The sequence below is a fragment of the Microtus pennsylvanicus genome, chromosome 1 (assembly GCF_037038515.1).
Source record: "Microtus pennsylvanicus isolate mMicPen1 chromosome 1, mMicPen1.hap1, whole genome shotgun sequence".
Lineage (NCBI taxonomy): Eukaryota > Metazoa > Chordata > Mammalia > Rodentia > Cricetidae > Microtus > Microtus pennsylvanicus.
In genome coordinates this window covers 140,191,733-140,219,673 of record NC_134579.1, presented here as the reverse complement: position 1 = coordinate 140,219,673, position 27,941 = coordinate 140,191,733, and the positions used below count along the sequence as shown (strand labels likewise).

General features: G+C 52.0%; 1 protein-coding gene and 1 pseudogene across 1 annotated transcript; one reads left to right on the top strand and one right to left on the bottom strand.

Moving 5' to 3' along the window:
- Positions 1 to 1,640: 1,640 nt before the first annotated feature.
- Smg9 (SMG9 nonsense mediated mRNA decay factor) lies at positions 1,641 to 26,609 on the top strand. The gene is made up of 14 exons (XM_075989359.1): positions 1,641 to 1,902; positions 7,036 to 7,191; positions 9,009 to 9,083; positions 9,170 to 9,434; positions 10,941 to 11,038; positions 11,982 to 12,094; positions 18,225 to 18,336; positions 19,716 to 19,811; positions 20,135 to 20,220; positions 22,971 to 23,077; positions 23,567 to 23,674; positions 23,832 to 23,960; positions 24,132 to 24,276; positions 25,426 to 26,609. The coding sequence occupies exons 2-14, from the start codon at positions 7,042 to 7,044 to the stop codon at positions 25,502 to 25,504; spliced, it is 1,563 nt and encodes a 520-aa protein (XP_075845474.1). The 5' UTR covers positions 1,641 to 1,902; positions 7,036 to 7,041; the 3' UTR covers positions 25,505 to 26,609.
- On the bottom strand, positions 26,343 to 27,273 carry LOC142837257 (large ribosomal subunit protein uL14-like; annotated as a pseudogene).
- Between the last annotated feature and the right edge of the window lie 668 nt (positions 27,274 to 27,941).

The following is a 27,941-nucleotide window of genomic DNA, read 5'->3' as shown; positions in this document are numbered from 1 at the left end:
GCCTCACACAGACAGGCATAATGGAGTGTGTCTGTATCTCAGCACTCCAGAGGGCACTTGTATTGAAATTTGAAAGAAAGGGAAGGTAAACTTTAAGTCTTGGCAGCTGCCCACAGGAGAATGGAGAGAAGAGCTGGGGATGGGGAAGGGTGGGGGGGGATGCTGTCTGAGTTATGGCCATCACTGAGATTAGCATGCATGGAGACCATACTGTGTGTGTGTGTGTGTGTGTGTGTGTGTGTGTGTGTGTGTGTGTGTGCGTTGAAATGCTACATAGCAAGGCTCTCTTTCTTTTCTTAGTACAAAAGAGAAAGAGGGAGGAAACAAAGAAGAGCTGGAGGGGGCAGGATCCCAGCACTCTGGAGGCAAAGGTAAGAAAGGGGGTGCACGCAGGTAGGATAAGAGACAGGGCCAGCAGGGTAACAACACTGAGGCCTTTTTAAAAAGGAAAAGAACTGGTGGAGGTGGCACACTGCCTTTCACCTGTCTTTCCGTTGGGCAACCAGACACCTGGTGGTTGGCTGAGTCCCCATGAGTGCAGCCCACTGTCTTATGCCTTCTTGCAGCTTCATGCTGTGCGTGAAGCCTTTTGAATGTCTGCCCCTTTTGCAGACCCAGGCTCCTAGCAGCCATCAGTAATTGATATGATAGTTCTGTCCTGAATCAGGCCACATACACCTGAGGCTTCTGATACCCATCGCTCGCCACAGATGCCAGTCTAGACCTTTCTCTAGGTCAGCCCTTTCTCAACCTGCAGGTCCCGACCCCTGGTGGGGGTGTCCAACGACTCTTTCACAGGGGTCGCCTAAGACCATGGGAAAACACGGATATTTACATTACGATTCATAATAGCAAAATTACAGTTATGAAGTAGTAACAAAAACAATTTTATGGTTGGTCACCATACCACAAGGAACTGTATTATTATTACTATTATTTGATTTTTCTAAACAGGGTTTCTCTGTGCAGCCCTAGCTGTCTTGGAACTTCCTTTGTAGACCAGTCTGGGCTCGAACTCGGAGATCCACTTGCTTATGCCTGGGAGTAAAGGCATGCGCCACCACCGCCCGTTTGAGGGGCTGTTTTATTTTTTTATTTTTTTGGTTTTTCGAGACAGGGTTTCTCTGTGGTTTTGGAGCCTGTCCTGGAACTAGCTCTTGTAGACCAGGCTGGTCTCGAACTCACAGAGATCCGCCTGCCTCTGCCTCCCAAGTGCTGGGAGTAAAGGCATGCGCCACCATCGCCCGTTTGAGGGGCTGTTTTAAAGGGTCACAGCATTAGGAAGATTGAGAACCACTGAACTAGGTGTTCTCGCTGCCCTTGTTGAACTGGGCCGCGCCCATAAGCCCTTCAAGATCGCGCCCCACAGCCAGTACCTAGTCAGTCCTGTATTTGCAGCATTCGGTCGGCCCAGAACACTGGAATTACTCCTCTCCGCCGCATCCTACCCCGTCCCGCCAAAACTACAGAAGACCCGGGATTCGAACTTGAAATCTAAGGAGCGGCCCGCCCACCCAAACACCAGGCCCGCCCAGAGGAACCATGCGCATGCGCCATTTTCAGCCGCACCGTGCGCCCCGCCTCCCCCGTAATCCGCATGCGTACCGAAAACAGGAACTTCCGCGCGCGCGCGCGCCCCCAGTCCGCAGCGCATGCGCAGAGCCAGCAGAGCGGGGCCTGACTTGGACTGCACACTATCTTCCTCTTCTTCCTCCTCTGGGCGCTTCCGGGACGCCGAGGCCTGTTCCGGAATAGCTGGCACCCGCTTTCTCTGCCTCTCTCTCACGTTTGTGACCTTCCGGCGCCAGAAACTCGGCAGGTGGAGGACCCTCCCCGCCCACGCTGCACTCCTGTCACTAGGAGCGCGCGCCGCGCCCCAGGAACCAATCGCAGCCGCCGGAGGTAAGGGGGGGCCCCCACGAGTCTGCGAGAGGCAAGCGCGCCGACGGGGCGGGGCTTGAGGGGGTGGGGCGTGCTCAAGCCGCGCCCCCTGCTCTACCGTTAGGAGGTTGCTGGGCAGCTGGCCCAAGTGAGTGGGAAGCTGAAGGTCTCACATTGGTGACGCCGTTGGCTGGAGGTACAAATAAATTAGAGCTCCTGTGAAGTGTCCCCGTAGCACCGATATGGTTCTCCTAATAACATCAGGAGGATATTTCTGGAAATACTCCCATAGAAGCCCGAAGCCCGACACTCTTACATACCCAAGGAATGTATTCGTGAGACCTGTGTTTGGGGGTTCTCTATGCCTGAGTATAGGGAGGAGGCCCCGAATAAAATTGCAAATATAAATAGTTTTAAGTACTAGGGAACACTTAGAAAAATTAGTAAGTAGGGCTGGGCACGGTGGCTCACACTGTAATCCCACCAGTGTGGAGCCAGAGACAGGATTGCCTTGAGTTTGAGGCCATCCTGAGCTACACAGAACAGGACCCTGTTCCAGAGGGAGAGGAGAGGAGGAGAAAGCTGTAGACTATTAAGTTCTGGAATGTGTCGTGCCTCAAGCATTAAAACAGTTAGGAATTGGGGGTCTCCAGGAAAATTTTGCAAAGCAACTTGTCAATTCTGGAAGATTCCTCAGAAGAGACGCTTGAGAACAGAAGTGGTCATGGCTCAGTCTGTGAAGTGGATGTTTGTAAGCACAAGGACCTGAGTTTGAACCTTGCAACCACATGAAAAGGGGGGTGTGGTGGCGTGGATTTGTAGTCCCCTGCTGGGGGCGCAGAGCCGGGCAGATGTGTGGGGTTCCTTGGTCAGCAGTATATCCTAGTTGATAAGCTCCGGGTTCTATTGAGATACCCTGTCTTAAAAAGAAAGTGGGGCTGGCAAGAGGGCTCATTTGGTAAAGGTGCTACCAAGGCCAAAGAGCTGATTTCCATCTCTGGGACTTACATGGTGGGAAGAGAAACTGGTCTCTCAGAGGTTGTCGCCTGACTTCCACATATATGATACGTCTCTGTGCATGTGTGTATGTGGGTGGGTGTGCTCGTCTGCGCATACACTATTAGTGATTTGAAAGAAAGTGGATGGCACCTAAGAAACTACACCTGAGATTGACACCTGGTCTCCACATGTACACGCACACATGCATGCACACTACACCTGAGATTGACACCTGGCCTCCACATGTACACACACACATGCATGCACACTACACCTGAGATTGACACCTGGCCTCCACATGTACACACACACATGCATGCACACTACACCTGAGATTGACACCTGGTCTCCACATGTACACGCACACATGCATGCACACTACACCTGAGATTGACACCTGGCCTCCACATGTACACACACACATGCATGCACACTACACCTGAGATTGACACCTGGCCTCCACATGTATACACACACATGCATGCACACTACACCTGAGATTGACACCTGGCCTCCACATGTACACACACACATGCATGCACACTACACCTGAAATTGACACCTGGCCTCCACATGTACACGCACACATGCATGCACACTATACCTGAGATTGACACCTGGCCTCCACATGTATACACACACACATGCATGCACACTACACCTGAGATTGACATCTGGCCTCCACATGTACACGCGCACACACATGCATGCACACTACACCTGAGATTGACACCTGGCCTCCACATGTATACACACACACATGCATGCACACTACACCTGAGATGACACCTGGCCTCCACATGTACACGCACACATGCATGCACCCTACACCTGAGACTGACACCTGGCCTCCACATGTTTACACACACATGCATGCACACTACACCTGAGATTGACACCTGGCCTCCACATGTATACGCACACATGCATGCACACTACACCTGAGATTGACACCTGGCCTCCACATGTATACACACACACATGCATGCACATTACACCTGAGATTGACACCTGGCCTCCACATGTACACACACACACATGCATGCACACTACACCTGAGATTGACACCTGGCCTCCACATGTACACACACACACATGCATGCACACTACACCTGAGATTGACACCTGGCCTCCACATGTATACACACACATGCATGCACATTACACCTGAGATTGACACCTGGCCTCCACATGTACACACACACATGCATGCACACTACACCTGAGATTGACACCTTGCCTCCACATGTGCGCACAGACACATGCTATGACAAACTACTTGAGACTGACACCTGGTCTCCACATGTGCACACACACACACATGCATGCCACACTACACCTGAGATTGACACCTGGTCTCCACATGTGCATACACACACATGCACACTACATCTGAGACTGACATCTGACCTCCACATGTACACACACACATGCATGACAAAGAAGCTCTGGAAGTCCCCACCCCAAGAATATACTTATTAGGCTTCATCTCTGTGAGGTCAGTGTGAGCCCTGAAAATAAACAGTTACGTAATAGTTTGTGGAGAGTGCTCCCAGAGAACTCTGGAGACAGCAGGTCGATGGCTGCTTAGGTTCTGGATTGTTCCCCACAAGAGCTGTTAAGTAGACTCAAATACTGATTCCAGAACACTGCGCAATGGACACTTACTTGCCTGAAAGGGAGATAGTCACAGTAAACAGGCGCTTTAGTGTGAGGCAGGATCCCTGTGGGGCACCGGGGAGGTTTTCAGAATAATAGGGGGGAAGACAGTTAATTGCAGGGGAGGAAGAAGCCCCAGGTTGTGGAGAGGTCCTGGGTCTGTAAACAGTCATTTACGCTCTGAATCACTCCCATAAGCATCTGTTATCAGCCCTTGCCCTCCTCGGTCAGTCCAGTCTGTGGCTGGGAAGAGGGGCTAGACAAGCCCTACACGGCTAGCAAGATTGCCCCTCATTTCTAGAGTGTTTCACGGGGACCTGCTGATGTCATCAAGGCCTGAGGTGAACATGGGGAGGGTTTTGAAGAAACGCAGTGTAAGCGCCAGATGCTGTGTGTCTAGGTTCTTGGGGACCACACTGTCCCCACCTCTACTGCTTCTGCTGTCTGTGGAAGGCAGACAGCCACTCTGTAAATTGGTTGGGGCTAGGTTCCAATGACATTGTATGTTTGGAAACTCAAGACAATGTAGATTCGGTCTACGGGCCATGGTTTGCCAACCTGACCTCTTGAGCTAGACCAGGCCATCCATACAGTCCTGTGGACAGGAGAGGACTCAGGCCGTCCATACAGTCCTGTGGACAGGAAAGGACTCAGGCCGTCCATACAGTCCCGTGGACAGGGGAGGACTCAGGCCGTCCATACAGTCCCGTGGACAGGGGAGGACTCAGGCCGTCCATACAGTCCCGTGGACAGGGGAGGACTCAGGCCGTCCATACAGTCCCGTGGACAGGGGAGGACTCAGGCCGTCCATACAGTCCCGTGGACAGGGGAGGACTCAGGCCGTCCATACAGTCCCGTGGACAGGGGAGGACTCAGGCCGTCCATACAGTCCCGTGGACAGGGGAGGACTCAGGCCGTCCATACAGTCCCGTGGACAGGGGAGGACTCAGGCCGTCCATACAGTCCTGTGGACAGGGGAGGACTCAAGGCTGTCCACACAGTTCTGTGGACAGGGGAGGACTCAGGCCGTCCATACAGTCCTGTGGACAGGGGAGGACTCAGGGCTGTCCATACAGTTCTGTGGACAGGGGAGGACTCAGGGCTGTCCATACAGTCCTGTGGACAGGGGAGGACTCAGGCCGTCCATACAGTCCTGTGGACAGGGGAGGACTCAGGGCTGTCCATACAGTCCTGTGGACAGGGGAGGACTCAGGGCTGTCCATACAGTTCTGTAGACAGGGGAGGACTCAGGCCGTCCATACAGTCCTGTGGACAAGGGAGGACTCAGGCTGTCCATACAGTCCTGTGGACAGGGGAGGACTCAGGGCTGTTCACAACACATTCCACTGTAAAGAGACACTAGTGGTGGAGAGTAGATCATCTTGAGGATTAGACACTGGAGAGACCTGGGAAGTTCAGAGTGGGAGGGCTGACCAGCAGAAGGTAGTCCATGGGAACCCCGTGGGCCTGGGGGAGCCAGCCCCTGCCGCTCTCACCACACTCACAGGTCAGCAGTCCTTCAGCTGATTTGTAAGAAAATGACTTGGGAAGGAGACTCTTGTTTTTTTGCGGCTCTGCTCCTGTAGGTTGTTTGTGCTGGAACATTTCAGTAGTTGTGAATATATTTCTCACTGTCCTCAGGGGTAGACTGTGGGATTGCCAATACTCGTGTGTTGTTTTGCCATGGTTGCCATTAAGCTGCCTTGGTGGTCAGACTGGCTGCCTGAGCTCTAGCCTCCGCACTCACATTTCTTATAGTCAAGAGGAGGGAGAGGCAAAAGACTGTGCCTGTTTCTGTAAGGGGACATTTTTGAGTACTCCCAAACCATGCTTCTGATACCACACCACTTACCACACCAAAAAAAAAAAATTAAAAAAGTATTTTCTGGATAGCTGTGTGTTTACCTCACCAAATGGAAGAAGTCAGGAAAGATACAGGACACTGGTGGCCACCTGCTCCCTCAGCCACAGATCTCCCTTTGGGTTGTTCTCTGTGCATATGTATGTATGTGGTTACATGCACATGCGTGTAGTACCCAAGGAAGCCAGAAGAGGGCGGTGGGCCCCAGAGCTGGAGTTCGAGGTGATTGTCAGCCGTCTGATGTGGATGCTGGAAATGGGACTCTGTCTTCTGCAAGAGCAGTGTGTACTCTTAACTGCTGAGTCATCTCTCCAGCCTCTGCTTTGTTTGTAGGGTTTGGTTTTGGTTGTTTTTGTGAGGATTCATTTATAACAGTGGGTGGGTGGGTGTAATGGGTGCAGGTATGTGTGGATGCCAGAAGCATTGGTAACTTGGTGTGTGAAGTCAGTTCTCTCCCACCATGTGGGTCCTGGGGATTGAACTCAGGTCATCAGTGTTGGTGGGAAACATCTTTACCCACTGAGCCATCTCTCTGGTCCAGTGGTTCCTTTTATAAGGAGGAGCCTTCATATAGTCAGATGAGCCCCATGGAGAGGGAGGACTCCTTTGCGCTAAAATCTTATTGTTCCCTCCAGGTGACCATGTCAGAGTCTGGGCACAGTCAGCCTGGGCTCTATGGGGTAGAGCGGCGGCGGCGGTGGAAGGAGCCGGGCTCTAGTGGCCCTCAGAACCTCTCTGGGCCTGGAGGTCGGGAGAGAGACTACATTGCACCCTGGGAGAGAGAGAGACGGGTGAGTGACCCCAAAGATGGCATGCAGAAATCCAGGGCTCTTGTTTGGTTGAACTCCTGCTGTCAGCCAGGCTCAGTACAGGGCTAGTGGACATATCCATGTCCAAAACTGCCCTCAAAAAGCAAGGAGGGAGAATAATAAAGGGGCTATTTTTGATGATGTGGCTAAGAAGACCTTTGAAGAGGTGACTTTGTGATTTGGGGTTTTTTTTATTCCTTTTTTAAGGTTTATTTTATTATTGTTATGTGGAATGGGAATGTTCACATGAGTACAGGTAGCCTTGAAGGCACCAGATTCCTTGGGAACTGGAGTTACAGATAGTTGTGAGCCACGTGCTGTGGGTGCTGGGTACTGAACTCAGGTCCTTTGGAAGAGCAGCAAGTGCTCTTAACCACAGAGCCATGTCTCCAGCACCAAGAGGTGACTTTGAGTTGGGGCCTGAAGGAGGTGAAGGGTCAAGCCATTCCAGACCCTAGATGAAGAGCACTGTGGACAGAACATCATGTGCAGGGGTCGTGGTGACCTGTGTGGTGGCTGGTGAGGCTGCAGCAGGAGGGGGACCTGAGAGGAGGTGAGCTCAGATCCCACTGGCATGACGGCGTTTCACAGAGAGGATTGAGCCAGAGCTGATACCGGCTCCTGTTTCAGAGTTGCGTGCCCCACTAACAGGGCATGTATGCCACTGTTTGCAGAGTGTCCTGTCTCTGTGGGGCTTCCTGAACCCTCACAGGTGCCATGTGAGCCCATGGACTCTGTTTCATGCACAGCCCTTGGGGGACTGTCCAGATCTTCCCACAGCTTGTCAGCCGTAGACCCTGAAGAAGCTGCCGAAAATCTTACCTTTGTCTCAGGCGAGGCTGCTCCCTGACCTTTGTACATCCTCCTTACCCACCTGACCGCAGCCCCTTCTTGTCATTCTGCTCATGTGTGTTCTTCTCCTGCTGGGCTTGTTCTGGATCCCCTGCCCTTCCCATCCTCCTTGTTAGACACCCCTGCTTGTGAGCACAGCTGTCTGTCACCCCCTGCCTGCCCTTCCTCCTTGTTAGACACCCCTGCTCGTGAGCACAGCTGTCTGTCACCCCCTCCCTGCCCTTCCTCCTTGTTAGACACCCCTGCTCGTGAGCACAGCTGTCTGTCACCCACTGCCCCAGCCTCGGTGCTGGAGGTGTTCTCTCGGAGCTGTTCTTGCTAAAGCACTCTGGGTCATCCTGGGGTTCCAGTGGGCCTCTGAGACAGCAGAATGAGTAGGACTTACAGAGAAATAGGCCCAGTGAGGGTCCACAGTGACCTTAACCAGGAGCAGGCCTGAAATTTGAACCTTCCCCTCTAGACTAAGGGTGATCGGGAGGCAGAAGAGGATGACACATAGGAAGGAGTACATTTGCCTGTGAGAACAGGGACAGGGCCAAGGGCTTGGCAGTCAGGGTAGTAAGGATCCCAGTGGCTCTCACAGAGCAGGCACCTGCCATGTATCAGGGGTCCCACTAGGCAACACAGGCAGTTTCCCTCTGTCCTATACTGTCCTGTGAAGGTGGAGCTCCTGCCCTTCCCCCAAGGTTGACCAGGTAGGAGTGGGTGTAGCTCTTACTTGGGTTCCCACACCCCGCTCTCCCTCCTTCCCATGGGGCTGCAGAGGACGCTGTCGGGGGTTGCAAAGATGTGACTCTGAAGCCGGGTGAATAGTTAAGAGCAAGTTCCCATGCTCAGCCACATTCGGCATGGGTTTCCAGTCTCAAGGGCGTAGTATCAGCACCTGGGTAGGGTTGGGAGGCGTCATGGAGGTTGTCTGGATTAATAGCTGCATTCTCTCTCCTCAGGATGGCAGCGAAGACCCCAGCACTAACGTCATGCAAAAAACCCCCATCATCCTCTCAAAGCCCCCAGCAGAGCGGGTGAGCATTGAGGACCTCAGGAGGGAGGTGGGAAGAGGGGTGATGGGAGGTCTCCACGGTGATCTGCAACCTTCTCACTCCCACAGTCAAAGCAGCCGCCACCAACCACAGCCCCTGCAGCACCACCAGCCCCAGCCCCACTGGAGAAACCCATTGTGCTCATGAAGCCACGTGAGGAGGGGAAGGGGCCTGTGGCTGGAACAGGGGCTACCACCCCTGAGGGCACTGCCCCACCACCCCCCACAGCCCCTGCGCCACCCAAAGGAGAGAAGGAGGGGCAGAGACCCACGCAGCCTGTGTACCAGATTCAGAACCGGGGCATGGGCACTGCAGCACCAACTGCCATGGACCGTGAGTGGACCCCACAGCCTAGGCAGGGACCAGTTACTAGCTGCCTTAGATCCTCTCCGTCCTGTCCCCTCTTTCCATCGAGCCATGGTGGGCCAGGCCACGCTCCTGCCTTCCTGGCCCACTCAGACCCTCTCTGCCCTGTGTAGACGGCAGCTGTACTTTCATTTCCCAGACACTCAGACCCAAATAATCACACAGAAACTATATTAATTACAATACTGTTTGACCAATATCTTAGGCGTCTTTCTAGCTAACTCTTATATCTTAAATTAATTCATATCTATTAATCTGAGTATTGCCACGAGGCCATGGTTTACCAAAAAGGTTCTGGCCGCAGCATCTTTTTCCTTGACTCTGCCTACTTTCTTTATCTCTGTTCAGATTTTCCACCTGACTTTACTCTGCTAAGCCATTGGCTAAAACAGCTTTATTCACTAACCAATAAAAGCAACCACATATACAGAAGGACTTCCCACATCATTTCCCCTTTTCTATCTAATTAAAAAAGGAAGGTTTTAACTTTAACATAGTAAAATTACATATAGCAAAACAGTTATCAAACAAAAATTATAGTTACAATATTTAATCCATTTACATTTGGCAAATTAAGGAAAATACTTTATCCTGTATTTGTGAGTCTACAGTTTTATATCTAATTTATCTTTCATCATAACTAAAGAAAACTATAACTGTCTTCAACTCCAGCAAAGACCCCAGAAGGATATAATATTACCTAAGTAAACAGAAGTGCATTGTAAGCAACTTCCAAAGTTCTAGAATTGACAGAGACATCTTGCTGCCTGGACAGTCACCCAAAGTTCTTCTGTGATGTTGGGGCATCCACCTTAGTCTATAGGCAGCAGTCTTTTCCATGAAGCAGGAAATTTGAAGGTTTTTTTTTTTCTGCCTTGTAATGGCAAAGTTTGTCAGTTCCTGTCTTCTGTGTCCTGCAGAGTGTCTGGCAGGTTCTTCTGTGAAGCAAGAACCCTGAAGGACCAGCCCATCTTTTGGAAAGTTTAGCAGTCACTTTTCTGTGGGTCCTGCATGTCCAGTTCATACAGCATACCATTAAGCAGTCCAGACAAGAGCAATTTCTTGCCCAAATGGCTAGCCTTGTATTGAAGGCAAATGCCATAACAAGTTTCTTCAATGCCCATTAACCTCTCTGAATTGGTGCTGCCAGAAGCAGGCATGTCTCACTGTCAAGAAAAGTCTAGGTTCTTAAACCATTTTAAATGCCATATTCTGTAGATCTTTGGAGTGTTGAAGATTATCTAACTGAAATATATCTCTGTATATCTAGAAACTAACATGACTAAAAGTTTATTATAGATGACTATCTATTAACCTGTATTTCTTGATTATACATTACATTTTTAAATGAGCTGCAAATGTAATACCTTAAACAAGAGCAGAAATACATATCAACCTTAAATCTGTATGGACCAAAACCCATACCAATGCAAAGTATTCATCTCTATATGAATCCTCTCTCTTTCTGTCCAGCTGTGGTGGGCCAGGCCAAGCTCCTGCCCCCGGAGCGCATGAAGCACAGCATCAAGCTGGTGGACGACCAGATGAACTGGTGTGACAGCGCCATTGAGGTACGGCCTCCCTAAGTCCCACACGTCTGTCCATACCCCTCCAGAACAGCCCTCAGGACCTGCGAGGAGCTCTTGAACTGTCCAGTTTTCCTGCCTTAGCCTCCTGTGACACCAGGGCTAGTTGAAACCCTGACATGCTCCGATGTCTCTTGCTAGACATCCCTGCTACCCTAATACCAGAACCTCTGTGCCATGGCACAGCAGAGGAAGATCCTGATCCCGCTCCCACACTCCTCCGGGGTCCAGCCGCATGCTGTCTTCACAATGCCAGCCAAAGGCTCCTTCCCTGCAGCTCCTGCTTTAGCGAGGGCATCGTATTATCAGGCCGACGTGCCTGTGCCTCTCTGCGTTTGTACCTCTTCCACTGTTCAGCAGACTCTGGAAGGGCCGCCCCTTCCTTACCCCTGTAGCCTCAGCCTGTTAGTGCAGCAAGTCAGTGCTGTTTATTAACCTGGCCGTGCCTGCTGGCTCCACTGGGCCCTTTCTGTAGTGATAAAGCCACTCTTTTTGCATTGCCTCGTTTGGCAGCCTCCACCTCTGCAGGGCTACTGAGCACTTGACATTGTGGCCCCTATTTAATGAATTAAAATAGCCACATGTGATCCCGCTGCCACAGCGAACCTCAGTCCTGGGTAGTTTGGCTCATTAGACTCCAGTTGGCCTTTGGAAGAGGTTCTTCTGCCCCCTGGTGGTAAAGATCGGCAAAGCTGGTGACCGGAGGCCTCAGGTGTTTACAGACTTAGCTCTTTGTTCTGATCTAATCACACTCTGATCTGCAGAGACTACCCAGAGCAGGGGCCTGACTTGGGTGGTCCTGTCTTCCTGCCTCTCCACTCCTCCCCTGAAGTACGCTGGCCTTTCCCCACTGGTTCTCAACCCTCCCTAGCTGCCCCTGCCAGGCTCTACTAGGCTTGTGAGGCTCATGTCTTCCATTGCCCCCCAGTACCTGCTGGATCAGACTGACGTGTTAGTGGTCGGTGTCCTGGGCCTCCAGGGGACAGGCAAGTCCATGGTCATGTCGCTGTTGTCGGCAAACACTCCAGAAGAAGACCAGAGGTGAGGCACGGAACAGTGTTGAAGACCAGGGGAAGGTGGTCATCCATGGGGAGAGGGACTGGGATTGTAACGAAAAGCTTCAAGGTGGCTTCCTGTCCTGGGCTCATGTCATGGACGAGGATGAGTGTGGGCTGTCTGTGGAGTGAGGCTCACCAAGGCTTTCAGAAGGTGGTGGCTGCCTCAGGCTCTCCTCTTGCCCGGGTAGTCTTTTAATTTAACTTTTATGCGTTTGAGTGTTGTGCCTGTGTATATGTCTATGTACTGCTTGCTTCATGGTGCCCACTGGAAGCCAGGAAAGGTTTCGGATCTCCTGGAATGGTGGTTACAGGCAGTGTGAGCCTCTCATGTTGGCACTGGAAACTGAACCAGTGTTCTCAACTGCTGAGCCATCCCTCCAGCCCCTCAAGTGAATTATTGACGGATGAAGCAGCTGGCACAGAGCCCAAGAGTTAAGGGTACCTGGTGATCTGGGAGCTAGGACAGGGAAAGAGCGGATTCTGCGCTAGCCTTGGTCCTCCTGTGTTCTGTTCCTCTGCACAGGAGCGGTGAGGCCTCAGGTGCCGCTGACCTGCACACGGTCTTCCATGAGGGCACATGGGATGAAGATAAATGGTGGTAGTAGAAGAGAGGATTTGGAAGGGGACCTTAAAAACTGCATCCTGACACTGAGGCAGGGAAGCCTGGCCTTCCTAGAAATAACTTTTCCACATACGCGAGTCATAGGTTAACCAAGCCCTACCCCCTACATGGAGAGTGACCTGCCACATGTCCCATGTTACATATGCCTGCCTTCTCCCCCTCTCTCGTGTGCACATGCTCACACACACACATCCACTAGGTTCTCCCTACTGTCTCCTAAGGCACCTCTTAACACAAGACATCTGGCTTGCAGTGTCTTGGGACTTACTACTTCAGGCGCCACCATACTGTTGGCATTAATTAACGTCTTTCCTAAAGTTAATTCCTCTCAGTGCCTTACTGGAACTTCCCCTCTCTATCTACACAACCTAGCGGGAGCAGGGAAGGCTGGGATGGGGGACTAGAGGAGCTTGAGAAGACCAAAGGAAGACTCAAAATAGGGATGGGCCATGTCTTGGTTAGGGTTACTATTGCTGTAATGAAACATCATGACCCAAAGCAATTTGGGGAGGAAAGGGCTTATTTGACTTCCACTTCCACATCATAGTCCATCACCGAAGGAAGTCAGGGCAGGAACTCAAACAGGGCAGGAACCTGGAGACTGGAGCTGATGCAGAGACCAGTGGAGGAGAGCTGCTTACTGGCTTGCTGTCATGGCTCGCTTAGCCTGCTTTCTTATAGAATCCACCTAGGACCAGCAGCCCAAGGATGGTACCACCAGCCGTGGGCTAGGCCATGAGATAATACGCTACAGCAGTGGTTCTCAACCTGTGGGTCTTGACCCTTTCACAGGTCACCTAAGACTATTGGAAGACACAGGTATTTACATTAAGATTCATAATAGTAGCAAAATTACAGTTATGAAGAAGTAACAAAAATGATTTTATGGTTGGGGGTCACCACAACCTGAGGAACTGTATTAAAGGGTTGTGGCATTAGAAAGGTTGAAAACAGTTTTGCTTGCAGCCTGATCTTATTGAAGCATTTTCTTTCATTTTTGAGGGGCAGGTGGTTCAAGACAGAGTTTCTCTGTGTAGCCCTGGCTGACCTGGAACTTGGCCTGTAGACCAGCCTGCCTTGAACTCACAGAGATCCACCTGCCTCTGCCTCCCAAATACTGGGATTAAAGATGTGTGCTGCCACCATCCAGCCCGTGAAGGTATTTTCTTAATTGAGGTTCCCTCTCCCATGACTTTAGCTTGTATCAAGTTGACATAAAACCATGCAGCACATTGACTCCTTGTCATCTTGACAGACACACATACCACATTCAGCCACAACCTTTCCTTTCTCAATGATCCCAAGATCTCACGTGAAAGACATAAATAACTTTAAAAGACCTACAGTCTTTTTTTAAAAAAATACTTATTTATTATGTATACAATATTCTGTCTGTATGCCTGAAGGCCAGAAGAGGGCACCAGACCTCATTACAGATGGTTGTGAGCCACCACGTGGTTGCTGGGAATTGAACTCAGGACTTTTGGAAGAGCAGGCAATGCTCTTAATCTCTGAGCCATCTCCAGCCCAATACCCATCTCTTTAAAAATCAAAAATCTCTTCTACTGTGGACCCCCATAAAAAGCAAAATTAAGTTAAATACTTTCTTGTTTCAAGAGGGAAGAACCAGGGTACAGTCAAAACCAGATCAAAGCAAAACCAACAATATAAATAGCTCAACGTCCAATGTCTGTGATTCACTCGATCTTCTGGACTCCTCCAAGGGCCTTGCGTCACTTCTCCAGCTCCACCATCTACCGCTCACACACTTGTCTTCTGGGTTCTGCAGCTCCACTGCACCATAGCTGCTGTTCTTGGTGCTTATCCCATGTATGCTGGCTGGTTTTGTGTGCCAACTTGACACAGGTTAGGGTGATCAGAGGAAGGAACCTCAGTTCAGGAAATGCCTTGGTGAAATCCGGCTGTAAGGCATTTTCTCAATTAGCAATTCATTTCCATTGTGGGTGCTGCCATTTTCCTGCTGCTGGTTCTGGATTCTATAAGAGAGCAGGCTGAGCAAGCCAGGGGAGCAGGCCAGTGAGCAGCACCCCTCTATGGTCTCTGCATCAGCTGCTGCTTCCAGGTTCCTGACCTGACTTCCTTTGGTGATGAACAGCAACGCTGAAGTGTAAGCCTAATAAACCCTTTGCTCCTCAACTTGCTCTTTGGTCATGGTGTTTCACCGCAGCAGTAGAGACCCTAACTAAGACACCATGGTACTGGCATCGCCAAAACACTGGGGTCTTCTGCAACAGCTGGGCTGTACTTTCACCAATAGCTTCCCCTAGGCTCTCATCATGGTGCCAAGTCTCAACTTCTTTACATGACCCCTTCAGTCCTGAGCCTTCAACTGCCACTGAGGCTGCACCTTCCCCAGTGGCCTCTCCTGGCCTCTCACAGTGCCAAGCCTCAGCTGCTCTCCATGACCCCTTCCTGCCTTCAAAAGCAGCACTTCCTGGGTGACTCTTACATTACCAAGTTCAGTTGCCAACTTGTACAACCTTGGCCACCTCTGGAACACAGCTTCTCTGTGATGACTCACAGGATACACTTCCCAGAAGACTCAGTGATGCTGGCCCTTCCACAGTCCTCTCCAAAACAACATGGTCAGGTCTGTCACAGCAGAACTCCACTATCATGGTCCCAACACAACACTATTGCTGTAATGAAACACCCTGACCAAAATGCAAGGTTTATTTAGCTTACATTTCCATATTGCTGTTCGTCATTGAAGTCAGGGCAGGACTCAAAGAGGGCAGGAACCTGGAGGCAGGAGCTGATGCAGAGGCCATGGAAGGTGCTGCTGACTGGCTTGCTTACAGGCTTGTTAAGCCTGCTTTCTTATAGAACCCAGGACACCAGTCCAGGGATGGTACCACCCGTCATGGTCTGGGCCCTCCCCCATCAACCACTAATTAGGAAAAGTCCCGCAGGCTTGTCTGCAACCCAGTCTTACCGAGGCATTTTCTCAATTGAGGCTCCCTCTTCTCAGATGACTCCAGCTTGTGTGGAGTTGACATAAGACTGCTCAACACCAGACACAGTAAGGAACGAAGGCCAGGTTGTTCCCAGAAGCTGGAGCTGAGCTTTTTTACAGAGGGTGCCTTATCCTTAGTGTACAAAGGGCTGTGAGCCCTTTGTGTAGAGTCTCGCATCTGAAGCACAGTTTTATTGTTGCTGTGATTGGAGATGGGGGTTTGTTTTGTTTCTTTAAGACAAGGTCTCTCTACATAGCCCAGGCTGGCCCCTATCCCACAATCCCTCTGCCTCAGTGTCAGGTTTTTCTTCTAGGGGAAAGGGCCCATACTTCTTACCAAGTCTTGGCCTGGTGGAAACCCAGAAAAGGTTAGGGAGCACCATTGCCTGAACCTAGAGCTCAAAGGTCCAACTGCCTCTCCATCCCCGGCCTCTCTGCCCACTTGCATATACAGCTGCCTGTGCCGTCATGCTGTTTCACCTCTTGGGTGGCATCATCCCTCTTAGCAGCAGGCACAGTCCCCTGTGCTGTCTGTCCAGACTCCAGAAACCGCTGTCTCAGTTTGCATTTTACCCATGGCTCTTTTTGTCAACTCCTAAAGATTTCACCTCATTTACAGCCTGCTTCCCCTCCTTCATGCCCAACCCCTGCTCCCAGCCATTATCTCCCCTGGCAGATGCTGAGATCTACCCAGCCAGTCTTTGTGCCTTCGCTCAATTCAGCAAATGTTTACCAAATGCTCCTTACATTGCCAGCCCCTGTTCTTGGTGCTGGGTTCCACAATACGCGTGACTGTCATAGCCTGCCATGTGGGCTTGTTTTCTGGGGAGTTTGTAAAGAGAATCCATCTGGCATGTTAGAGCCATTTGGCATGTTGGAGGATGATAACAGCCAGGCATGTGGTGAATGCCTGTGGTCCCAGCTTTCAGGAGGTGGAGGCGGGAGGATCAGGCATTTGAGGTTATCCTCCACTACATAATCAGTTCAAGGTCATCCTCAACCTTGTCCTTGTTCAAGGACAACAAAACCAGTTTTAACAATTGGCCAGATTAATTTAAATCCAGCACTGAAGGAAGAACGGACTCAGTGGATAGTGTGCCCTAATGAGAGGGAATACAGACACAAAGCCTTAGGCCTGGGATTTGGGCCTGAGTTGCAGAGCAAACAAGAAGGGGGTCAAGTAGCTCAGGGACAGCTTGTCAAGTGAGGCCCATGGGCCTCAGTCACACTGCAGAGAAACATGCGCAGAGGGCTATAGGAATGAATGTGAGAGGCCCTGGGAGGTCCCTTGTCTGCGGAGCCACCTCCAGCCTTTCCTGCAGTCCTTGCACACAGCAGAGAGGGGCATTTTCCAAACCAAAATCTATTCATCACTCGTCTGCTTCAGGGCATCTGGACTCATACACCCCCACCCCAGCTCCTGCCTGTGTTCCATGAAGAAAGGCCTATATGTCTGCCTGCTGATGTCCTACCTCAACCTGGCCTGTTGTTGCCTTTCTCCTCAGTCTTGCCCTCTGTGCCTCCTGTCAGTCTAACAGCCCTGGTCTGCATCCACCCGTCCTCACATGTACTGCCTGTCCCTCTTCACTTGCTCCCTGGAGCATTTTCCTTGCCCTCAGAGCAGATCCACCACCCCCACCTATCCCATCATTGTCTTTTCTTAGCCGCATAGTTTCAGAGCATCTTTGAGCTAAATGGAAGTCTTTGGAGCCAGCAGCTTTGTTTCGTCTGATACTCTGCCCGTGAGCACTCTCACATGGATGCTGGGAATCAAACCCAGGTCCTCTAGATGAGCAGCACACACTCCTAACCACCAAACTGTCTCTCCAGCCTAATTGCACACTTCTTGAGTGTGAACTTTGTAGGTGATATTTGCACCACAAATACCAAAAGTTGGACACACTTGGTTGGGTAGTAGTATCATTCCCTTCTTAAAAATAAATAAATAAATAATAAATAAATAAATAAATGCAACGGTGTCTTCACTGTGTAGACCAAGCTAGCCTCATAGTGATCCTCCTGCCCTTGCCTCATAAGTGCTGGAATTAACAATATACCCCCACAATGCGTAGCAGTTTTCATAATTTTTTGTGACATAGTCCCACTGTGTACCCTGGCTAGCCTGGAATTCATAGAAGTCTGCTTACCTTGTTCCTCCAGTACTGGCATTAAAGATGTGCACCACGGCTTCCTGCCCTTGTCATCTCCATATTACAGATAAGGAAACTGAGGAAGAGGGTTTAAGGGCCAGGAAGACAGAGTTGAGATCTGTAACCTGGAAGTCTGGCAGTCTCTGCCTGTAAACGCTTGAGTCTGCTGACTCCCTTAGCTGCACTGACTGTACCTGTGGGCGGGCATGAAGCTGCGTGCTGGAAATCATGTTGTCACTCCCTAGCCGTCAGGTGGAAGAGATGGAAGGCCTGGGGGCTGGCGGAGGGTCCGTGTCTCAGGTATTCTGTGGCTGGAGAGACTCAGTGCCAGACAGCTCATGTGCTCCACGTGTTCTCCTCATAGGGCGTATGTCTTCCGGGCTCAGAGTGCCGAGATGAAGGAACGAGGGGGCAACCAGACCAGTGGCATTGACTTCTTCATTACCCAGGAGCGGATCGTCTTTCTAGACACACAGGTGCCAGCCCAGCCCCAGCCCCCTCTCCCTGGCCCTTAGCATCCTCCTGTTAGAGTGTGACATTCACTTTTGCACTGTGGCCTGGAGGATCTCCAAGCACCGTGCCTTCAGGTGTGGCCTCAGGTCTGTATCCTGAACTTCAACCTTATCAGGAATGTGACCTGAAGTTGAACTCTGCCCCTTTACCTGTCAGTGGGGGTGCAGGCTCTACTCAGCCTCTTGGAAGCTCGTTCTAGTCTATGGAATGGTCCAAGAAAAGTGTTTGACCAACACCTGGTACCAGGTTCTTGCTTAGAATTGTCACTATCATTGGGACTGACCTGCCATGGATATCTAGGCAGTGGTCCTCAGCTCCTCACCCTCAGGCCCTTCACAGGTCCTTTTCCATTTCTGACCCCAAGTTTCAGAAAAGGGAAGTCATACTGCCTGTCTGTCTGGGAGTTGCCCCGAGGTTTAAAGTTTCACAGTTGCCCTGACAGAGGTAGACCTGAGCCAGATGCTCCCAGCTCTCAGCACTGTGGTCTCTAGAACAGACTCTCTCTACACTTCGACCTGTTTGCCTGGCCAGTGTCTCCCTTCCGAAGACTCCCATGGTGCATGCTTCTTGACATTTGCGGCCTCTGATGCCTCTGTTCTCCACACCCCTCCACTGTGGTGTGAATCACTGCTGTGTGTGTCCAGTCCCCAACTGCCTGGAGTCCTTTGGGCACTGGGCCTGGCCCAGCGTTGTTACTCCCCCTTGGGGAGGTTCTGCTCTCCAGACACTGACAACACAGAGTGGAAAACCTGCTATCTGGAAAGGCTTCAGGAAAACCTGGAACCCTGAGTGCCAGGCCTTGTTGTGTAGGGTCTGCAGGGACCTGAACACAAGCAAGCCTGGCTAAGAGCACTTCCAGAACAGCTCACACCCTGCTAAGCGGCAGTATGACTGACACCAGAGTGGTTTCCCGAGGGGTTCAGTTGCCTGTGACTTTCAGCGTGCTAACCCCTGTTTCTTCTGTGTGCACTGATGCAATTTGTAAATTCACACCAAGTTTCACACTAATCATTTTTTGACCTAAGTAATTATTTCAGCAACACTTTGGAAGCACATAAAAAAACAGCCAGCGACAAAGAGTCTTAAAGGGGCCAGGGCTTATTTATGCTCTGTGAAACTTAGGAGCACCAGGGGCTCTTGGGACTCCAGGCTCTTGGAAACAGCAAGGCTTGGCTCAGGAAGGCTGGGAGTTCATGGTTCGCCCCCTCTTGCTGACCAGCTCTGCGCTGGTTAGACTGACCTGCTCTGCTGCTGGCCACACTTTGTCCTCGGCAGTGTTTGCCTGCACTCTCAGAGCATGCCTTGCAGTAACTGCCTCACCTTCCGGGTCCATCTCTTGCAGCCCATCCTAAGCCCATCCATCTTGGACCACCTCATCAATAATGACCGCAAACTGCCCCCAGAGTACAACCTCCCTCACACCTATGTGGAAATGCAGGTGAGGGAGTCTGGTAGGGGCTGAGCTGAGGGCTGGGGGGAGGGGCAGGGGTGGACCAGGGGCTGGGCTGGGGGAGAGGGGGCAGCTCTGGCTGAGGACAGACCTGGCCTCCAGCACTCACTTTTCACCCCTTGCCCTCAGTCTGGTGCCCCTCTATGTAAAGCGGCTGCTGCTTCCTACCTGGCCACATTTAGGGCTGGCCTGTAAGGAAACAGGTCACACAGTGTTGCTCACAGAAAGAAGCCCTTTGTGCTGCTCCTTGAGCTTCGACCTGGGAAGAACCGCTGGTGTCTGACCTCTGCCCCCCCCATCCCTCCCAACAGTCATTGCAGATAGCTGCCTTCCTCTTCACGGTCTGCCACGTGGTGATCGTTGTGCAGGACTGGTTCACGGACCTCAGTCTGTACAGGTGAGCTGCGAGACAGGCTGGAGGGAGGACAGCCTCAGGCCAGGGCCCCACCAGTCCCCTCGGTACCCATGGGGATACTGTTGCATGTTTGTTGTAATTGGTCGTTCCTACAGGTCCAAAGGCCTCTGCTGGCTTCTCCACACTGGGGTCTAGGTAATGCATGTCTCCTCTGCTAAGGCCCCGTAACAAACCTTCACCAAGTTCTCTCAGTCACTATTAGACTGCTTACAGGGCAGTGGTTGCAGCAGGAGCGTTAGTCGTCTTAAAGCCACCCATGGGAAGGCCTGCACATGGAAGGACGATGGCTTCCCCGTGGCTATGAGGATGGAGCCCCTCCCTAGTCCTTCCCAGCGTGCATGCTTGTGCCCTCCCTGACACAGGTGCAGTTAGGGCAGAACTGCAAACAGCTACTTGGGAGGAGTGGCTGGACACTCAGGCAAGGGTCTCATGCCTTCCTCACCCTCTCCTGTGAGGGAAGTCAGTGGTCAACAAGCCCGACATGGTAGTCTTTAGCTAGTGGGCACAACTGAACTCATGCAGTGCGACAGCCTGCAAAGCGCTTACCCCTCCATGGACCTCACCTCCGTGTGGTGACCACAGCCCTTTCTGTGCTGCCTGATAGCGCCCACACCATGAGGAAGACACCCCAGGCATCTGGTTAGCCTAGGGCCCACACCATGAGGAAGACACCCCGGGCATCTGGTTAGCCTAGGGCCCACACCGTGAGGAAGACACCCCGGGCATCTGGCTAGCCTAGGGCCCACACCGTGAGGAAGACACCCTGGGCATCTGGCTAGCCTAGGGCCCACACCGTGAGGAAGACACCCCGGGCATCTGGCTAGCCTAGGGCCCACACCGTGAGGAAGACACCCCGGGCATCTGGCTAGCCTAGGGCCCACACCGTGAGGAAGACACCCTGGGGATCTGGCTAGCCTAGGGCCCACACCGTGAGGAAGACACCCCGGGGATCTGGCTAGCCATCCCTCCTGCAGCTCAGTGCCAAGGTGCTCCTCGTTATGCCTCTTGTCCCTGGCTGGAAGCACTTGGCCTGTATATCTTTTCTGATGATGCCCTCATGGCATGAGGCCAGCTTCAGTCCTCCTCTCCCCTCCCTTCCCACACCCCCACCATGGTGCCTGCCACTCTGAAGTGACACTACTGTTCTGATGACCTCCCTTGGTGCAGGTTCCCAGCATGCAGGGTCTAACACAGGGGGGTGCAGAGTGCACAGGGGCGGGTTTGTTCAGTCCTTGGAGTTTGGTTTTCTAGCAAGCGTGCGTACTCTCTGGTGGGGAGGAGAGTTCTGCCTGAGCAACTGGGGTCCCCAAAATTAGGTGTTTCCAAAGTTTGAATCCCAGCTATGTTGAGTGGGTACCTGCCTGTGTTCCTCATTCTGTGCAGACCGAGTAAATCAAGGAGCTCAAAGCATCCGGTGCAGCACCCTCAACAGCATAGTGCTGGCATAGACCCACTATGGCAGTGTTGTGCCCTGAACGGCACAGTAGTGGGTACAGCACAGTTCCTGGTTCAGAAAAGCTCGTGTTTGGTGGGGGCTGCTCCTGGATAACTCTAGAGGTGGGGCTGAGTGGTGGGTCTCCACAGCAGTAGAAGTCTTGCCAGGAAGCAGAAGGGTGTGACCACACCTGAGTGATGTAATTCTGGAGCATCCCCCTACCACCATCCACCGGGATTCATTCATACAAGTAAATGAAGGAGCCCTGTCCCAGGCTCTGGGTGCACAGGTGTGAAAAACACAGAACAGGCGGCTCCTGTGGGGGTTGTGTTCCGCTGGGACCCTCGACAGAGCTTTGTTGTGGACCCATGGTCTGCAGCTGGACCCTGGGAATCATGGGTAAACATGTAGAGAAAGCCCATGTACTTAACAGGTCTCATTTCCCCATTAGATAACGGGTTTGTTTTATTTACTGTTACACACTTGGAAAATGTGTCGGAAAACAGCACAGAGTGAGAACATCCACATAAAGACCTGTGTGCAGATATTTATAGCACCTCTGTTCATAATGGCCGCTCAGAAGCAGCCAGCATGCTTTGAGTGGGTGAATGGATGAAGAAGTGGGTCCATCCAGACAATAGGGTGTTATTCAGCACTAGGAAGAAATGAGCTGTCAAGCTATGAAAGGAACGGAGGAACCTTAAATGCATATTGTTAAGAAGCCAGTGTGGGAAGGCTGCAGCATGTGTGGTTCCGGCCATGTGACAGCCTAGAGGAGGCAAGGCCTGGGACAGGAGGGGGATGAGGGTGAACTAGCATAGCACAGGGGACTTCCAGCACAGTAGCCTCCCACCCCTGCTATACTGGGGACTTCTTGCCCAGTGCATGTCTCCAGACTAGAGTGTCTGCACAAGACTGAGCGCTGTGTGCAGGGTGAACTGGGGGACAGTGATGATCATGCTCTGGTCTGCCGTTGTCACAGATGCCTGCTGTGCATGCAGGAGCGTGGGTCAGAAACTGTCTTGAGAGATCTTGGTTGGTTTTATTCTTAATTTGTTGGAGTTTTGTTTGTTTTTGAGGGACTCAGTTTCTATGTAGCTCATACTGGCCTCAAACCCCAGGTGGCTGGGATTACAGACACACGCCAAAACTCAAAGACAGTGCAGTTGACCCAGGTGCCATGAGCTGGTGTCATAGCCCTAAAAGTGCATGAGGAGGTTGTCTGACTTTGACCTCCCCAGGATGTGGAAAGGGGGTGCACATGCATGGCCATCAGCCCCTCATTCCACACCTGCAGGTTCCTGCAAACGGCGGAGATGGTGAAGCCGTCCACCCCGTCCCCCAGCCATGAGTCCAGCAGTTCCGCAGGCTCGGATGAGGGCACTGAGTACTACCCGCACCTCGGTGAGAGCTGCTCTGGGACCAGAGGGTGGGCAGGCATGAAGACTTGGGGAACACTTTTGTGCCTGCGAGAGGGGAGTCTCTGGAGCTCCCTCTCTGGTCCCCACTGTCTCAGTCCAAGGCTGGGGCCAAGCCTGGGTCTGGCTCCAAGTCAGAACGGAGAGGAGTTGGCCTGCTGTTTCTGTGTCCTTGATGTCCCAGGGGGAGGGACCTGCTCTCTGCCTGTTGTGTCCTCCCTGGTGCGCTTCGACGATTGTGTTTCTGGACACACACGTGTACACACTAGCCTCCTCTTGTTCCTGATCACACAGCTGCCCTTGTCTGTCTTGTCATCAGGCTAGGGATCCTTGATGCTGGAAATTGGGTCTGACTGTCTGTCCCCAGCTCCGCCCTGCTCACAAATACTGAATGACTTAAACTAGTGGGGAAAGAGTGTAGGGCAAGGCTAAGCGTTGTCTGCTGCATGGCTGTACCACCCGCCCCCCCCCCAAGTTTTCCTGCAGAACAAGGCACGCAGGGAGGACTTCTGTCCCCGGAAGTTACGGCAGATGCACCTGATGATTGACCAGCTCATGGCACACTCCCACCTGCGCTACAAGGGTGAGCATCCCCAGCCCCCCCTTCCCCCCCCGGGCTGGCCAGTGGCCTAGATCCTTGTGCCACTCCCTCCCAGGCAAAGAACCCCAGATGAGCCTTCTGGCCGCCAGTCCCCCACCATAGACCACAGCTCAGCCTGCGGACTGGTGTCTGTTCCCAGGGACACTGTCCATGCTGCAGTGCAACATCTTCCCAGGGCTGCCACCCGACTTCCTGGACTCAGAGGTCAACTTGTTCCTCGTGCCCTTCATGGACAGTGAAGCCGAGAGCGAGAACCCACCTCGAGCAGGTAGTTACTCTTAGGGACATCTGGCCATGGGGAGACAACCTGCCCTGAGGCCAGGAAAACTCGCTGGCCTGCCACTGTTGCTGGGGCCTTTCTTGGGATCACGTTCAGCATCGGAGAGGTTCGGGAACAGCTGGTCCGAGGCAGAACTCTGAAGACCATCCCCCATTTTAGGGCCTGGTTCTAGTCCTCTTTTCTCGCTGCTGCCTGGGTACCGAGGCCACCCCAGCTTCCAGTCCTTGGTTAGCAAGCTCCGCAGTCAGGTGATGTCCATGGCGCGGCCTCAGCTGTCGCACACCATCCTCACCGAGAAGAACTGGTAAGAGTTGTTTGGAGTGCATTTGAGTGCCTGAAGGGCACTCTTACAGGGGGACCTAAGTAAGTAAGGGGGACCCTTAGTAAGTCTCTCCAGTCCTTGCTAAACAACACTTCCCCAGGGCCAGCAGCACGGAGTTTTGTGTGACTAACTCGTGGGCCTCAGCTGGCTACAGGGTTTTTTGTTTGTGTGTTGTTGTTTTTTTGTTTGTTTGTTTTCTGAAAGCCTGTAGTCCCAGCTGGAGACTGGGGTGGGGGGGGTGGATCATTATGAGTTCAAGGCCAGCTTAAGCAACACAGTGAGTTCCAGACCAGCCTGATCTACAAAGCCTTCCTTATCTCAAAAACAAAAGTTTAGGTTCAAAGAAATGTCACATAGCAAAGTCACACACTTATCCTATGATGCCAGAAGAAGGACCGGGACCCTGGTTAGGCAGGAGATCTGTGCACGGTCATGAGACTCTTTGTTAGCCGGGCAGTGGTGGCGCACGCCTTTAATCCCAGCACTTGGGAGGCAGAGGCAGGCGGATCTCTGTGAGTTCGAGACCAGCCTGGTCTACAAGAGCTAGTTCCAGGACAGGCTCCAAAACCACAGAGAAACCCTGTCTCAAAAAAACCAAAAAAAAAAAAAAGAGAGAGAGAGAGAGAGAGAGAGACTCTTTGTTTCCCTGCTCCCTGCCTGCAGGCGCTCTGTCCCACCCTCCTTCACCCTCAGAGGAGCCCTGCCTCCAGCCTGCCCTGTCTAGGAGAGAGTTGAATATAAGCAGGGCCTGGTGCAGCCTCTCACTCTGCTGCTGCAGTCACTCTAGAGTGGAGAGCGCAGGCCACGGCAGGGTGCTTCTCACTGAGCACTTAGGGCACAGCTCAGGTTCCTGTCTTTGCTAAACCAGGGCCTGAGGGGAGGGGAAGACCTGGGCTGTGCAGCTGCTGTTGAATGTTTTATCCATCATGATGCTGGGGGGTGGGGGGGAGTGGAGACACCTTTCCCCCTTGGGCCTTCATCCAAGCCCAGCCCTCAGCCCCCAGGAGAGGGCATGGAAGCAGGGCCACTCAGTCAGGGTGGCACCATCGCTCCAGGTCTGGGAAGCTCCTTTGTATGTGGAAACTTACTGGGCCTCAGTTTCCACCCCTGACTGCAGCCCTCCACCCACAGGTTCCACTATGCTGCCCGGATCTGGGACGGGGTGAAGAAGTCCTCAGCCCTGGCAGAGTACAGCCGCCTGCTGGCCTGAGACCGAGGGGGTAGCACACAGGGAACCCCTGTCCTGTGGACAGTAAGGGCACAAAGCCTTCCCCCAGCAGGGGAGGAGAGCGACAGAGGCCTGGCAGAGGGATCATGGCTCCCTCCCAGAGACGTGAGGTGTCTGAGGCCAGCCCCTCCCTCAAATGGGGTGCTGCTCGGGGGTGACCAAGAGATCCCACCCCCAGCCTGGGATGAGCAGCCCTTCCCAAATCCCCATAGAGACAGGCAGCAGGAGTCAGAGGAAGCCTTCCCTAGAATTGGGGCTGGGGTTGGAGAGCTCTTTGTGGGGGGAGTGGGGGAGGGAAATCTGATGGTTCAAATAAACCTGGTCACAGGAGCCTGCTCTGGGTTTGTTCTTTCCCCGACCCATCACCCGCTCCAGGAACAGGGCAGCTGATCTTGTCACTAGAGCAACACAATGTCTGTTTAGACTGAAAAGGTAGAATTGTCATGTGTGGTTTGGCCTATAATCCCATCAGGAGATGGAAACAGGAGGACCAAGAGTTCAAGGCCAGCCACAGCTGTGTAAAGAGAGCAGCCTGGACCGGAGACCCTGTCATAAAAATAAATGCAGGCATGGTGGCACATGCCTTTAAGCCCAGCATTGGTTGGGGGTGGGATGGGAGGATCTCTGTGAATTTGAGGCCAGCCTGGTCTATCTACAGAGCAAGTGCCAGAGCTGTCACGCAGAAAAATCTTCCCTCAAAAAATCAATCAAGAAATAAATAAAATAAAGGAGTAATAGGATCGTCCTGTAACAAACTGTTTGCCCTTACCCGGCTCTTCTCTTGGCCTTCAGATGCCCAGCAGTGCACACATCCTCCTGCTCACAGACTTACAGACTTGCTCTGGAGTTGTGGCCCCATGCAGAGTTTGTCCGTTTGTCTTGAGCAGAGGCCTTCTAATGAATTTTTTACAAACACACGGGAGAGTCCTGCGGTGCTGCCTGCACTGGGTGCAGTTCTGGGCCACAAGTCTGCACGCTCCTTTGCTACTGGATCTGATAGCAGAATCTTTCTTTTCACCTTCGTTGTTTACTGTGGCCCCTGCATTATTTTCAAAATAAAGGAACTCCCGTCTTTTTTTTTGATCTGACTTTTGTCGTAGAATTACCACTGCTGATGGGTGTTTTTCTTAGCTCTGGTTTGCCTTTCTTAACTGGCCATCACCACGGAACCCACACAAACAGCAGGAAGTCTGTTCGGTCATCCCTTGATTCCCTTCACAAACAAGATAGACAGGTGTTTTTGTTTTTGTTTCAGATTTATTTGTTAATGTATACAACGTTCTGCCTGCACGTATGTCTACAGGCCAGAAGAGGGCACCAGATCTTATTACAGATGGTTGTGAGCCACCATGTGTTTTCTAGGAATTGAACTCAGGACCTCCGGAAGAGCAGCCAGTGCTCTTAACCTCTGAGCCACCTCTCCAGCTCTGATATACAAAATTTTTTATAGTTTATTTTTATTTTATGTTCATTAAGTGTTTTTGCCTACATGTGTGTCTGTTTAAGGGTGTTGGATTCCCTTGAACTGGAGTTACAGACGGTTGTGAGCTGCCATGTGGGTGTTGGAAATTGAACCAGGGTCCTCTGGAAGAGCAGCTGGTGCTTTTAACCACTGAGCCATCTCTCCAGCCCCCAATATACAGAATTTTGTCTTTTGTATTGTCAGCACAGTTGATCACAGTTCCTACTGGAAGACCCAGGGAAATCCAGAATTTTGCCCTGGAGGGCCCACCACGTTCTGGTTTTGACATCTTGAGTACCTAGGAAATCAAGAAGGAAGGAAGTCCAAGGACAATGGAATATGCTCTTCCATATGATCTTAAGGAGCTTCCAAAGCCTTATGCCCTGCCCCCAACTGTGCAGATACCCTGCTGCTGCCCTTCCCTGTCCAAACTTGTCTCATGTCAGACAAGGTGCACATGTCTGTATTCCCAGCTCTGAAGAGACAACAGGGTCACAAATGCCAGGCCAGCCTTGGCTATATAAAGATTAGACCAAATCACAGATCCATGAACAGACCAACCTCTGCTCATCCAGGTTGTGAGAGGGCTTCCTCTGTCCGGGAGTTTGTCCCAGAATAGGGCAAGAGAAACTGGCCAACAACCAGGCCTCATCCCAGAGAGAGGGAGCCTGAGGTTCAGTCCTAAACACCAACTAGTCTGGGACAGCCAGAGCGGGCCAGGGAGCGCCCTGCAGCTGGGTCACAGCTCTGCAGGGTCAGCTCCGTGGCCAGCTCAGATCAGCTGGAGATGGATGGTGCAGAAGGTGCCAGTGTGCTCAGGGCAGTGACAGCAGAGGCATACATGAGGGGCTTTCATCAATCATGTCTTTTTTTTTTTTTTTTTTTTTTTGGTTTGTGGTGGGGCTGGCCGAGTTGCTCAACTTGTCTGATGGAGTCAGGCGATGACTTTAGACAGGC

What these genes read in the sequence shown, in the direction of transcription:
- Smg9 (XM_075989359.1), top strand. Translation starts at nt 7,042, where the DNA reads ATGTCAGAGTCTGGGCACAGTCAGCCTGGGCTCTATGGGGTAGAGCGG. An exon ending in CCTGGGAGAGAGAGAGACGG is followed by an intron (nt 7,192 to 9,008) that starts GTGAGTGACCCC and finishes CTCTCTCCTCAG; the next exon opens with GATGGCAGCGAAGACCCCAG. An exon ending in CGAGAACCCACCTCGAGCAG is followed by an intron (nt 23,961 to 24,131) that starts GTAGTTACTCTT and finishes CCCCCATTTTAG; the next exon opens with GGCCTGGTTCTAGTCCTCTT.